Consider the following 14,845-nt stretch of genomic DNA (forward strand, 5'->3'; position numbering starts at 1 on the left):
TGGAAAATATGTTGTAAATACAAATCACTCTTGAATTTTGATGTTAAACCCCAATAAACTTTAAAAAACAAAAATAAAAAAAATTGAAGATTGCATTTTGTTGGAAAGATTTAATATGCGGATTTGAAATCTTCATTTGACTCAAATTTAGAACAAATGATTTGGAATAGATTGCATTGCTCTCTCACAAATTCAAATCCTTCTTTCCAAACACAACCGAGGGTGATTTGATATTTGTTTTGTTCTGCGAAAATTATAGTAGAAAAAAGGTGAATCGGAAGGAATATTTTGTTTTGTAAAGTTCCACGCAAGTAGATCTATTTTATCATATAATTCTATTTTAGATTGACGAAAAACCCTAGACATGTCCATCAATGAATTAATCATGAAAAACGGATATTTTTTAAAAATAAAACCACCTGATAGTCTTTTTTTTTTAAAAAAAAAAATTTATGGTGGTTGGCAAATAATCATTTTATTATAAATAAATCTCAACGAAATAATATAAAAATGTTATTTTTTGTGTGTTTGGACAAATAATTAATTTTATAAAATGAATCTCAAATATAACAAACTTGTAACACTCTTGGTTTGTAGTAATATTTCTTCCTGCTATACTGTATGGTTCTCAGTACGTAACAAAGATCATCGATTGATATGAGATATTTAGACTGTTTAATGATTTAAAATGTTTGAATCAAACTTTTATATCATGTATAACTTTCCATAACAAAAGGAATTTTGGTCTGACAATTAGTATAATAAACAAAAGCAACATGCATTTTAATTAGTTAAGATAATCATTGGAAGAAAGATTATTAGGTGATGATAATTATATCTGTTGTACATTTATAAAATATGATTTTTTTCAGATTTATTTGATAATTCGCGCATATTCTCACTTGATGAGAGCAACAACAACAAGAATTGGAATAGAATAACATTTTTGGTCAAATGATCTTACATGTACAGATACAAAATAATTTACATGCAATAATACAAATAGATGATTATCCCTAAAGCACTAGCTAGTCTATGCAAGAATTTACACTAATTTGCGACAATTGGTTCTGCTTTGGCTTTGTCCATGCAGTGCCAAAAATCGACCCAATTTTTTTTTTTAACTAATTCAGTGGGTTGTGTTAATTGTCCCATAATTGGGTCATTTGTAAACTCCACGCTCCAGATGTTCATTCATGGGCGTCAGAGGGGTGTGTTAATTGTCCTACATCGGTTAGATAAATAACCTTTGAGTGGAATATATTGGCTTGGACAATCCTCCTCCCTTGAGCTAGCTTTTGGGGTTGAGTTAGGTCCAAGTTCTAATCTTAACGGTTGAGTTGATCAAATTAAATTTATGAGGATTAAAAATAATTAGATTTATTTAAATATTAAAAATAAAATTTAGAAAATTATATATATATGGTCTTTTTCAGTATCCCCACCAAATCCTATCCTTGGTCATTAGGTGGGTGGGGGCCTACGGTGTTAAAAAGTTGACATCATGGATATAATTAGATAATGTAAATAATTAAATCACATTAAATTTTGTGTTATTTATATTGGTCATCGACCACACCATCAAAACAACAAATATATTTCAAACATCTAAGGTAGAATATTATATGGTTTTGTCCAAGAAGAGAACGAAAAATAATATTTGGTTAGAGCTCTCAGACGAACTAACCTGTGTCGGGTTGAGTTGGCGGCGGGCCAACCCACTGGCCGTCCCGTCTCTTGGTGAGTGAGAAATCTTCAACCTAACCCACCCAACCGGAGACGGGTTGCTGGCCTCGAGTCAACTCATAAAAAAATATACAATTAATTGAAGTTTATATTCAATGAATAAATATTTATTAAAAAATCCTAATAAAATTATAAAATTTATTTCTTTTTAAGTAATTATTAAAAAAAATTCACAATTTTCACTACAAAAATACGCATATATATTATGTAGGCATAGCCTCTCTGAAAAAGATACATAAACAAAATGTATTAAATCAATAATATTTTTATCGGCTGTAGTGACATAAACATCTTCTATTAAGCGAGAGACCTAAGTTCGAACCTAGATGTTAAATTCTAGAAGAATGACACATATTTTCGATGTCTGAATTCTATTTTCTAATATTTTTTACGCTTTTTTTACAAGAATGTTTTGTATAATGTGTTTTCTTGTGAATTGTTAGGTACCAATCCAAACAATATTGTCACGCGTGATTTTCCGAATAAAAATCACATTTATCGAATTATTCCAAATTTTATTTAAATACACTTGTTACTACTTTTGTGTATGTACGTATGTGTGCAACGATCAAAATTAAAGAAGTTAAAAATTCGCTTGAAAACATGTTTCCTCTCTAGTTGTGAAACGGATAAGGATGAGCACTCGTACTTCTATTTTCTAAGCTTTTAATAAATTTTTCAGATTTTTAAAATTTAAGTACTCATTCTAAAGATATATATGATCTTTTTTTTTCTTCTTATAGTTCATCTGACATCAAAGTCTCAAGTTTGAAACAAAGTCTCCGACGTCCACCTATTTTATTTGATGAAACTGTACATCTAATAGATAAACTTCACCTCGACGGTATTAACATAAATGTCCATAATAGGCGTCCAGAAAATCTATACATATATATATATATAAACTGTACATCTAATAGATAAACTTCACCTCGACGGTATTAACATAAATGTCCATAATAGGCGTCCAGAAAATCTATATATATATATATATATATATATATGTATGTATGTATGTATGTATGTATGACCTGGTTAAGGTAAATTCCTTGAAAACTAAGTAAAGAAAGAAAGGTGTACATTCCACAAAGAAACCCTTTACAAGTTACACGATTTTGAGTCACATAATATACATTTGAAACGTACAAAAGATACCCCATAAAAAAATAAAAACACGCCTCTAGCTACTTAACTTTTGATGAGTGGAAAGCATAAAATTTAATGTAATTAACCTAAAGATCGAGAGCATAAATAAAAACATGCGATTATCGCGATAAAGTCGGCATCCTTTAATTAGTCGATACGACGAAACTGTATTATTTATATATTCATATATTAGAGTATTTTAAGAGATTTAAACACTTCCCTTACGAGAGAAAAAAGTAACAAGAGTTGGGTTAGTATAAGATTGGTTTATTTGGAATATAATTTGGGAGCTTCTGGTTTGCTTTCGGTTGTGTGAGGAGACGCATCCCTGTCGATATATGCGTACCAATGGGCCATTTTCTCGAGTACTATTAGCTAAAACTTTATTTTCTTGACGTTTTCTTTAATTAACAACTATACCATAAGTTAAATCTTGAATAAAAATTGGGTGCAGTCCATTCATAGGTGGCCTAGCTAGTAAGTTAATGACGACTGTGACAGAGAGGGTCTTATCTATATTCTAATCACAAAAACTCTCGTGAAACTATCTCACGTATCAATTTTGTGAGACATATATTATATTTAGATCACAAGTATTACGAAAATAGATCTGTAAGACCGTCTCAAAATAAACTTACTATATTCTAAATTATTAATATCTACATATATAAATTTAAATATTTTTGGATTTTTAATTTTATTTCAAACTATCATTTATTACTAAATATATATAATCACACGATTGATCAACAGAAGGATCTAAAAATGAGACGAATCGTCCTTCAAAACAAGGAACAATATACAAATTTCATCGATCAGATCGTCTTTCTGGATTAAAGTCTCGAGTTCGATATTCGATTGTAAGAAATTTCTTCCCCAATTGAAAGAAATAATCGTCTTTTCATTAATATTACTACAAAATTTTCCTCTTTACTCAATTAAAGTAGCATCCCTTTTTCTCTCCCATAATTAGTAACTCATTTATCATCGATCATCATCATCCATGACTCGTCTCCATGTGAGGATATTGTAATTTTACAACTCAAAGAATCTAAAGACTTTCTTTTTCATTAGTTTTTTTTAAAAAAATTCTCGATAGTGATAGCTTCTCCAATTTAGAGTTGACAAGGTCCCCACCTTGGCAAATTCTCTTCAATTATGTTCTCCAAAGGCCATATATACTCCCAATATTGATAAAGATGGTGAAACGGTCTCATGAAACTTTATCAGTGAGACAGTCAAACCTACCGATATTCATAATAAAAAATAATACTCTTAACATAAAAAATAATCTTTTTTTCATTGATGACCAAAATAAGAGATCTGTCTCACAAAATATGACCCGTGAGACCGTCTCACACAAGTTTTTGTCATTGATAAAAGAATCCCCCACTCTTCATTAGTCTTTCAATTTCCTAAAAAAAAATTTCTCAATAAATTAATTGTTTTCTGTTAAGTTTATAGAAAAGGGTTCATGTTAGTTTATTGCATCACTTTCCCCACTATGCCACTTTGGTACAACCTATCATCAATCCCCATTTTAAATATATCGAAAGTGGATAACTGTTTATCATACAAATAATACTTTCCTATACGATAAAAATGACTAAAATTAATTATACGCCCTCAAAAAAATGGTCTAAGTCCGTCAGATCGATATGCTATGTCATAGAAAATAGGAGGGTTGTCCCAACCTCCTAAAAAAGACGAGTCGAATAGTTCGATTAGTCCGTTTGATATGTCTATTCTTGATCGAGATAAATGAAAAAATAAATATAATACTTACCTCTAAGTTAAAGTAATATATTGAAATCATCGTACGAATCGATTATAAATTGAATTCCAGCACTTTGAGGAAAAGTGTGTTTGGACATGTAAAATGAACAAATTGCGGTGTCATCATTTTGCTTTTTGACTAGATGTGCGATCGGAATTGAAAGAAATGTCAAATGGTTAAATGTTTAGTTAATGATCGAGCCTTTGTCCTCTACAAATTGTTACAATATAATAACAATATGTTTCGAATGATGTATTTAAAATAGGACAAAAATTTGTGTGAGACGTTCTCAAGGGTCATATTTTGTGAGAGAGATCTCTTATTTGGGTCATCCATGAAAAAATATTACTTTTTATTGTGAATATCAGTAGAGCTGACATATCTAACAGATATTGTGAGACCGTCTCACATAAGACCTACATTTAAATAGAATCAATCACATGCAAGAATAGTAAACTATGAAAAATTGAAATGGAATGAAGAATTTAGAAAGGACTCCAAATCTATTCTCAAACACATGTTTGTTATTATAAATTTGAAATCTTAACTCTAAATGTAATGATTGACCGAGAAGTGAAAATTTAGAGGCTGCAAAACAAGATAAATATTGAGAATTTTGAAACTTAACATGACTAATAATGTCATTACTTCGGAGCAATTAACCTATCTTTAGATCAGTGTTCTAAAAGGCGTAGCCTAGGACCATCTAGGCGGCGTCTAGGTGTTGGATGGTTGTCCATCTTTCCGATTTTTAGATCCGTCTAGGCTGCCGTCTAATGTAATATATATTTTTTTACTCTTTAAAAAAAATATTATTCGATATATTTTTCAATCATTCTGTATCAGATAAAGAGGATGATATGTCATTGATTTTGAATTTGAATCAAATATTGGTGAATTATTGAAAACATCTGGAAATAAAGAAGAAGAATTATATATGTAAGGCAGCTGTCTAGTTGATTTTCTTTTTTACTTACATATGGCGGCCGGTGGATAACTGTCTCCCTATCGTTTATCGCTTTTTAGAACACAGTTTTAGACATCGGTCAATTGTATTTGGTCCATCATGCTTTAAATAGGAAAATAGTAGTAATAAAAATAATATTAGTGTTTTTTTTTTTTTATCACAATTTATATGAGGAGCACATTTTAAGTAGCAACTTTCAAATTAAGTTTAGTAAGTTATTTTTTTTATAGACAAAATATCAAATTTAGTCATGCATGTATTGATGTGTGATATTTTTAGTTCTATATATTTCATTGAATTTATTATAATAATGTAATTATGTTATTTTAATCGAATTTAATCATTTTGGTCAAAATCATGTAAATAAATTACTTGTATCTTTGTTAAAATTTATAATTACGTTGTCAAATACACGTATATATCTCGACACGTCCTTACAAAAAATTAACAATAAAATTAGTATTTAATTACATGATTTTGGGAAGAATAACTAAAATTGATCAAGAAACATTATAGTCAACAAAATATACACGACTAAACAAAATCACATACCAATATATACATGACTAAAATCAATTTTTTATATGAATAATTATTTGAGTGTTTTCTTTGTCAATGGTGTTACGATATACTATTCAAATATTTAATTGAGTATGTTAGAATTGTACTACATGTTTATGAGCAAATACAACTTAGATCGACCTTGAAAAATATATGATCTTGTAGCTTTAAAATTTTGATTTGCATAATATTACATAAAGTATCTTATCCTAATTTATTGACGTGACAACATTTGGATTTGAAGAAATATTTGAAAAAAAGATTTGAAATAACTTCATATTACATAACTTTGAATGATTTAAAATAATTAGTTTGAGGTTTGAAATAAATTGTTAAGTATATTCACCCGAACAAACTAATAAATTTGTTTTGAAAACATTACTTTTTTTTATTACAACACACGTGAAGAGATTCGAACTCAGGGAACCAACTAATGTGGCAGGAGGATGAGACTACTGGACTACAAGCCCGATTTCGAAATCATTACTTACACTCCGTCAATCCAACCCAAAAGAAATTATTATTTGCCTAATTTTTTCGAAATCATTACTTACACTCCGTCAATCCAACCCAAAAGAAATTATTATTTGCCTAATTTTACGAGCCTCGGGAAATCTATCGAGATGTTTAAGAACTTGAAAGGTAAAATTTTCAGAGCAGAAACTAGCCTGTGAACCACACACAACATTTTCTACTACTCCTAAGTCATGACAATGAAAGTTTCCGAGGTTGAAGAACGAAAGGGACGACAGAACTAACATGCCATTGACGAGAAAATTTATTCAAATTCAGCTCAATGTCGGTGTTCCGGTTCCCTTCAAATCAGTAGCAATGCTCCCCCTGTCGACGTGATTATCATGCTCGCTTTGTACGCTTTCCGACTTCAAGTGCAAGCTTCGTATCAATTTTCAAGGAAATATCGAGTGCTTTAACAGAATGGGTCAATGCACCACTGCAAAATAGAAAGATCACAATAACTTATTGACCATGAGAAGTTCATGGGATGCTTCCCCTTTTTGTGCTTTTTCATTTCTCACGGCGAGCCTAACTCGAGACGGAAGCCAGTTAACCAATCATCTCATCTGTACAAGGAAATATTCCGAACAAAATACAGAGAAATTATCGCAAAAATGAGTACCTAGAAATGTAGGTTACCCCCGATTGTCCAATCTTGTTAATGGTTTCAAGAGTGACATTTCCAGATGCCTGCAACAGAAGGCAGCATATTTCATTCAGATGCAATAGAAAAGATAATGCGACTGCGAATCCCAAAAGCAAATGCAGTCTTCCCGATTTTAAGACAAGAACTGGGTCTTCTCCAGTTTGCAACATGAATATATGACTAAGAGAGATGACCCATAATTGCCTTAATTAGACGATGTGAGACATTGACAAATACGAACATTAACTGAGGGAGAGAGAGACCACAAAGACTTGATTAACAACAATAAAACATGATAAAATTAATTAATTTAAATATAAATGAGTATATAGTAGGATATAACACAATGACGTGAAAGGATACATATAACCAACCCCACTTAGTGGGATAAAGCCTTAGGTATAGTTGTTGAGCAGTTTACACTCTATATAATCTGAGTGGGGATTGAATCTAGTTGTCAGCTTAGAGATAATTTGAGTGGACACCAAAAGAGATGGACTAGGAGTCAAAGAAAAGAAAAGAAAAGAAGAAAAAGACAAAATAAAAAATAAAAAAAAAATTAACCTACAAACTGAAATACCTCCTGGAAATTAGTTCTACCATTTATTTTTCCATAATGCAAGTACATCACCCCGACCAGTACAACAAATCTACACCCCGCGGACCAAAGATGCAAGTGAATAGCATTGGTTGTTTCTGGTTGTAGAAAAAATGATTATAAAGTTTACATAAAGAAAATCATATCCCAAACTGAATCCCCGATGGTACAAATGTCGGAGCTGCAGTTCTTTGATATTTTCTATATATCTCAAAAGACTGATAAGTAGGTGTATAAGCATTTTTCCGCTGAATTATTTACCAATTAACAAGTGGGGGATCTGAGCAATTGATTTATAACAAATGTAAAGGCACAGAGCAGCAGACCACCTACAACACCAACCACTCAACAAAAGCAAACAAATATTTATATATTATGAGATGTACCATCCATGCTTTCTCTCAGTTAGACGGCTTATAATAGAAATGTGATTTATCTCATGCTCAAAAAATATTCATCCCTGAAACATGCCCAAATCCTATCTGCAGCCATTCTCTAGAACACCATGCATTTATACTGGCTATTCATGTGACAAGTAAATGGCCCTCAAATATGAGACTTTGATACAATGCCTACAAATATGTCGCACATTTTTTAGGTGTGATATGAAAACATGCTCCAACACATACAAGCATGTCAGTCTTAATCACCCAACCAACTGTCACATATTTAAAACATAAATACACCAAGTGGGAACCTATCTAACTTTATAGCATTTATGGGAACCAGGATAACAAACAGAACGAACATTTGTTAATTTATCTTGTATGAGACCTTAAATCATATGTTTAATAAATAATTATTGATGCAGTCTGTTGTCTGTCTGTGAAACTGAAAGATTGCTGAATGAAAAGTGAAAACCAATAAAGATATGAAAAACTCACCTCAGTCTCAAATCTTCCATCAATCAATTCCACGGCTTCTTTCAGCATGGAAACGTCAATATCCCCATTAGACAAAGGGACAACCATATTGTCAAGCATTATCCTAGGTCAAGGATGTCTTTGTTGTGGATGCATAATGTAGCACTTGATTTACTTCCTCCTAGTGTCCTGGTCTCAACCTGTTAGCAGAAGAGAAGACCTAGGTCATCAAAATTTGACGTGAATACTTCAGGAAAATGTGCAAAACGTTTGTCAATATAAAAGATCCACATATGACAACCATGTGAACAGCAACAGAGTAAACAAAGTGGTTGACAGGGGTTGACCATGCCCCTTTCTTTCATTGACTAACCTAAAATTACTACGGTATATTCATCAATTCAACATAGGTTGATTGTGCCACTCATACCCCAGCTCATAAACCAAAACCACCAGCAACACTGATAAGTATGAAGGGAAGCAATAAGCCAATCCAATGTTGCATAGAGATGCCCCTCAGATCTAATCATGGATATAATGCCAAAAAAAGGAAAAAATATATTTCATGATCAGAAATACAGAAAGAAGATTTCTTCTCGGTGGAAGAGGGGAATTCCAATCATGAAGATTTGAAGCTGAGTTGCCCATATAGCCAACTTAACAAGTCAAACCATTCCTCAGGAACATTCATCAAATACTCATGTTTCAGAAACAAGATTTTTCACTGTAATAATATACAAGAATTCTAATCCATGGTCACTAAAAAAACCAATTAGCTACCTCGACACCCATTTGAAGATTATTTTTCTTTAAATACAGGTCCACAGATTTCAATGCGTTTGTGATACCTCCAGCAATAGATATATGATTGTCTTTTATCATGACCATATCAAACAAACCCATTCGGTGGTTCTGACCTCCACCTATTAATACCTTCAAGATAATAAAGCAAAAGATCAGAAATAAGAAAGTGGCCGGACAGTGATATTAAAATTAGAGGGAGAATGGAAAGCATCTGTACTACCGCCCACTTATCCACCAAACGTAAACCTGGAGCAGTTTTCCTCGTTTCTAAAACACATGCAGGGTGAGCAGCATCTGACATGGCCTGCAAGAAATTTAAATCTAACAAGTTTCATGTCAGGAAAATCACGGTCATATGATAAAAATATAATTTTACGTACATCTTTACTTTTAGGAATTTGTTTTACTATTGTTAAAATCCTCAAGCATCTTTATTTGTTCTGTTGTTATGGCAAGATTTACCTTTCAATCATTTCGATATTCAGTTTCAAAATCATAATTGTTTTACTTTATTATTAGAAAAATGCTTGTATAGTTAAGGAATTTAATAAAGTTTATTCTACTTTTGAGAGGCTGTGAAATACGTCTTTCTATATATTTCGTCTTCCAAGAATAATTTTTTTTGAAAATTCAAACACAATTTTATGATATTAGAGCCAATCACTTGATCTGCCACTTTTTCATCATTGAAGAGTAAACCCTACACCCACTTCTGAGCAGTTGCGAGACACGTTCATCTATATATTTCTTATATTTGCACAATAAAATATTAAAATTTAAACAATACAATGTTGTGGTATCAGAGCCAACATCTTCTATATTTTCATCATTGAAGACTAACGACAATAAGCACAGAGGAGACCAATTTAAACATCTCATCACCAGCTCTACCAACCCTTTTGGGATAGAGCATTCCCAAAGATCACAATGAAGCAAAAATTTTCTCTAGCAATCTTAATCAGTTCTTTTGATGATTTGTGCCTGTGAAAGATGGGAAACATCATGAGTGAGACTCAGAAACACATTTGAGATCCTATATATGTTGTGTGAGAACTCAACGATTCAAATGTCATGGCTTATGTGAAAAAGTCAACAGAACCAGTCAGCCACACATGCCTATTCCTGCTCATCACCAGATCTATTTGGGATATTGTATAGAAAAGAGCTATTATATTGACCTTGAAATGTCTCACAAGTTTCAAGTTAAGAAGAATTCAAGGAGACAAGATAAGAAAGCCTTAGTATAGCATAATACAACATCCTGTCGACCCAATTGCAAGAGTTCCATAGAAACTAAAATGGTTTCCTAAGCAATTACTACAAGGCACGAAGGAATGTCGAGAAGAAATGTGAAATTTAGAACACTTCAAGTATTGTTGATATGATATGTAACGCCTAGATTCGACGACTGTCCTCACTGTACCAAGACGAGTCTTTCCAGCGTGCTTATATCCTCACTCACACGCACCTTAAGATACTTGTCAGGGATAACCCATCCCAAAATTGCTCCAAGTCAAGTACGCTTTATTTTAAAATTCTTATGTGATGAGCTCCCAAAAAGAAGACGCATCTTCTTGATATGAGTAGTACATATTAAATCTTTTAAGTTCTCCTCAACTGCACAGTCTCTTACTTGAACAGTTTTGAAATCCCTCGCCTTCTGGTGTAAGATCGGTTCATTCATGTTCTCTTCGCCTAGAAGTCTGTTGGGAGCTGCTCATCGTCGGTGCAACCTCATGACACCGACAATCATCCCCGCCCTCTTCGGCCCCGCGCCTCACATGATATTTACCGGGAATCAACAAATAGTTGGATGAAGTATGCGCTAGAACAACACCATGGATTACTGAGACATTTGCGTTAAGTGTGACATGAGGCTAATCAACATCATATGATACTTAGAAAGGACCAACCAACCATAGCTGCAGTTAAATAACCCACTGAGACCACAATCTTGATAGAAAATATTCAAGAGATAGATCCAAGGGTGATCCAAAGAACATCCAATGAGGAGAACACCACTAGTGCACCTACTAAAATTAGCCTGGCCATACCCGTGTTTTTTGCCACAAATTGCAAACTTTATGGAAGACCTTAGAATGGAATCCCGAATGATCAAATTACAAAGTTAAAATTCAGTTGCGAACAAATATCAAAGTACCACTAAGTAATAATGGCGTGTCAAAGAGGAAAAATCTTCTTCTTCTTGTAGTTAAAATGGAAACCAAATGGTCAAATTGCAAACTTTATGGAAGACCTTAGAATGGAAACCCCAATTATCAAATTACAAAGTTAAAATTCAGTTGCAAACAAATATCAGAGTACCACTAAGTAATAATGGTGTGTCAAAGAGGAAAATCTTCTTCCTCTTGTAGTTGCTGGAGCCCTAACATGAACACGAATGTACTAAATCATTGAGAGGTAAAGCAATACCAGCAGGTCCTCACTTGATTAACACCATGCCCGCTATGGTCATTCAGCCTGTCTCTAATTTATCTCTAAAGACTTGTGGTCGCTGTACCTTTGTGCATGTTCATGACCTACAGTGATCATAGCCCAAGATGCACATTCATGGGCCTATTCTGTACTCAAATACGTTACTATATCTCCACTTTCTGGAGTTTTTTTTGTATCAACTGATTGTGTCATTATATGAGTAACTTCCAGAGCCACCTTCTAACAGGAAATTCATTGGAGAAGAAAAGCTTATTCAGGACACATTATTTAATTGTTGATTATCTGTAACAGGGTAAATTTTGAAATAACTTTAGCATAAATTTTGAAATAACTTTATAAATAGAAAGAGCAAATGTCAGCAACGAACCTTAGTCAGAGTCGCAACTCCACTCATTCTCTGCATAAAGTTGAGAACAACCCTTTCAGCTACAACAATACTATGAGCTCTTCCTGCATAGTTTTGGAAATTTGTCATCAGAGAATATCGAATTTCCCCCACAAGAATTTCATCATACTGGAAATTATTTTACTTTACCTTGTACTTTGCCAAATTGCAGACCTTTATGTACACTATCACCATCTTTTCTGTGCCACTCAACCTGACGAATGCAAATCAGCTATTAAAATCACCATTCTTTCTTTAGAAGAGAGAGACAAATACTTTAAAGAAATAATATCTGCATAAATTATAGAGATTCAAGTTTTTAGATATCTTAAGCGTAGGATCAACCTCATTGAATACCATTTCAGCCAGTGCAATGCCAGCAACTATCCCATCTTCCTTGGCCAAGAAATGGGCTTCCACTTCCGCTTCAATTGGAATGGTTGCCTTACAGGTCACATCCCCTGTGTTTGAAAAAAAACATCTCTAATTTGATAGTTTACAATATTAGATATCTGCTTTTTGCTAATTGTTGTTCCAATTAAAGTTATCGGTGAAAAAAAAAATCATAGCTGCTCAAGAACTTAGACAACCACATTCTCAACTCTCAAGTCAGTTGTTCGACTGAATTTTTCAGCATTCTTCTGGGCAATGCAAATGAGAGAGATAGGATAATTCCTATCAAGCTCTCTATTCATTGATATTATGTACTCCATGCAAGACATAGTAAATATCTCATGAGTGAGTTTACATGGTGCAATGCCCTTCCAGTCATTTCTTGAGTGTTAATTTCATTAAATCAGGTAACCATACCCATCAAACTTAAACTTCACCTATCCAACTCAATTCTTAATTCTCTATCTCAAAAACATGTTCTTGAAGTTTCAGCCAGTCACCGGTGAACATTTATTTCCCCCAAAATGCATGTATATGTTCTTTCCTGATTGATTCACATGTTTTACAATAACATAATATTGAGCACTGTTGCCAATGCTTGGCTCATAATTCTTGCACAGTACATGCAATCGATAAACAAACCTTCAATAAATCTTCTTGCAACAACATCAAGAAATATACTCCTATACCACCTCTTTATCACAACATTCTTGACCACAAAACCAAAGTTAAAAACCGTTCAACGGTTTTACACAGTACCATCTTTATTTCCAAAACTAAACATAAAATTCCATCAACAACTTCTCATCATTTAAAAATAAGCCCTTTCAAATCACAAGAATCGAATACCATAGATTGCAAACAGAAAACTTAACCTCGATCACCAGCGTCTTCTGAGAGAGCAAGCCGAATCACGGTCTTCAAATCATAAGTGGGGTGCGCCGGAGGCTCAACCACCGGGGACCCAACTCGAATTCCAACATTTTTTGAGACAGTTGCTGACATGTTTACAATCAATCTGCAGATTATTTCACGGTATTAGAAACCCAAAAAAAAAAAAAACTAAGCAATCGAAAGGCCCGGAAAATGAAGTGTGCTAGACTGGAACCTTTTCGTAAAGGGCTTGAAAATTGAGAACTGAGGTACGAGAAAGGCTCTGGACATCTGTTAGCTGATGCGTTCGCGTGTTACTAGTCACTACTCACTATCTTTAGCGACTTCTTTTATACGAGGGTGAATGATACCATTCATGTTTGTTCATGGATTCGATTTTTCTTTATCAATATATTTTTTTAAAAAAAGTACAACTTGTTTGGTCAATGTACACCGAAAAATAAAAAGTATAAATTCTCGTGTCATTTGAAAAAGAGTAAATCTTCTCTGAAACAGTCTCACAAATTTTTATCTGTAACTTTACTGATAATCCGAAATAGATGACTATACTATTTTATGAATGACACAAATAAAATATTCGACCCACGAAATTGATCCGTGAGACCGTCTCACAAGAATTTTTGTGTTTGAAAAAACTGATGGTCATCTATTTCTGATTATAAGTTAATACAATCCGATTTCCTAAATTTTTATAAATTCAAATATGTATGCTTGTTATCTATACATTTTTAAAAAGGTTTAGTTTATTTATTGTCATTTATTTAAATAATATCATTTGCAGACTATTTTACCAGTTTGAAGTTTACTCAACGCACCTTAAAAGATAATAACAACAAATTTTCACATCATTTATAAAAGCAGAGAATCGTCTGTTTTTTATTATAATTTGATACAATCTGATTGCCTAAATTCTTACAAATTCGAATATGTGTACTTAAAAATCAAATTCCAACTTAATATTTAATTTGGACCGTCACCTATATCGTGTAACATTTAGCTAACTGTTGTATAATTAAATCTTTGTAATTCGTGGCACGTGTCTCAATGTCTTCGTGGATTAAATTTTGTTTTTAAGAATAATATAATTTTGTA

The 14,845-nt window shown here is 32.8% G+C and overlaps 1 protein-coding gene across 1 annotated transcript; it reads right to left on the reverse strand.

Moving 5' to 3' along the window:
* Nucleotides 1-6,999: 6,999 nt before the first annotated feature.
* Nucleotides 7,000-14,099, reverse strand: LOC140834299 (quinolinate phosphoribosyltransferase [decarboxylating] 1a-like). The gene is given in 12 exon segments (XM_073199091.1): nt 7,000-7,149; nt 7,336-7,403; nt 8,842-8,946; nt 8,948-9,001; nt 9,003-9,020; nt 9,601-9,753; nt 9,845-9,928; nt 12,449-12,531; nt 12,617-12,682; nt 12,796-12,927; nt 13,735-13,877; nt 13,968-14,099. Coding segments are annotated over 12 exon segments (1,059 nt in total). The 5' UTR covers nt 14,024-14,099; the 3' UTR covers nt 7,000-7,052.
* Between the last annotated feature and the right edge of the window lie 746 nt (nt 14,100-14,845).

This window comes from Primulina eburnea, chromosome 6 (assembly GCF_022965805.1).
Source record: "Primulina eburnea isolate SZY01 chromosome 6, ASM2296580v1, whole genome shotgun sequence".
Classification (NCBI taxonomy): domain Eukaryota; kingdom Viridiplantae; phylum Streptophyta; class Magnoliopsida; order Lamiales; family Gesneriaceae; genus Primulina; species Primulina eburnea.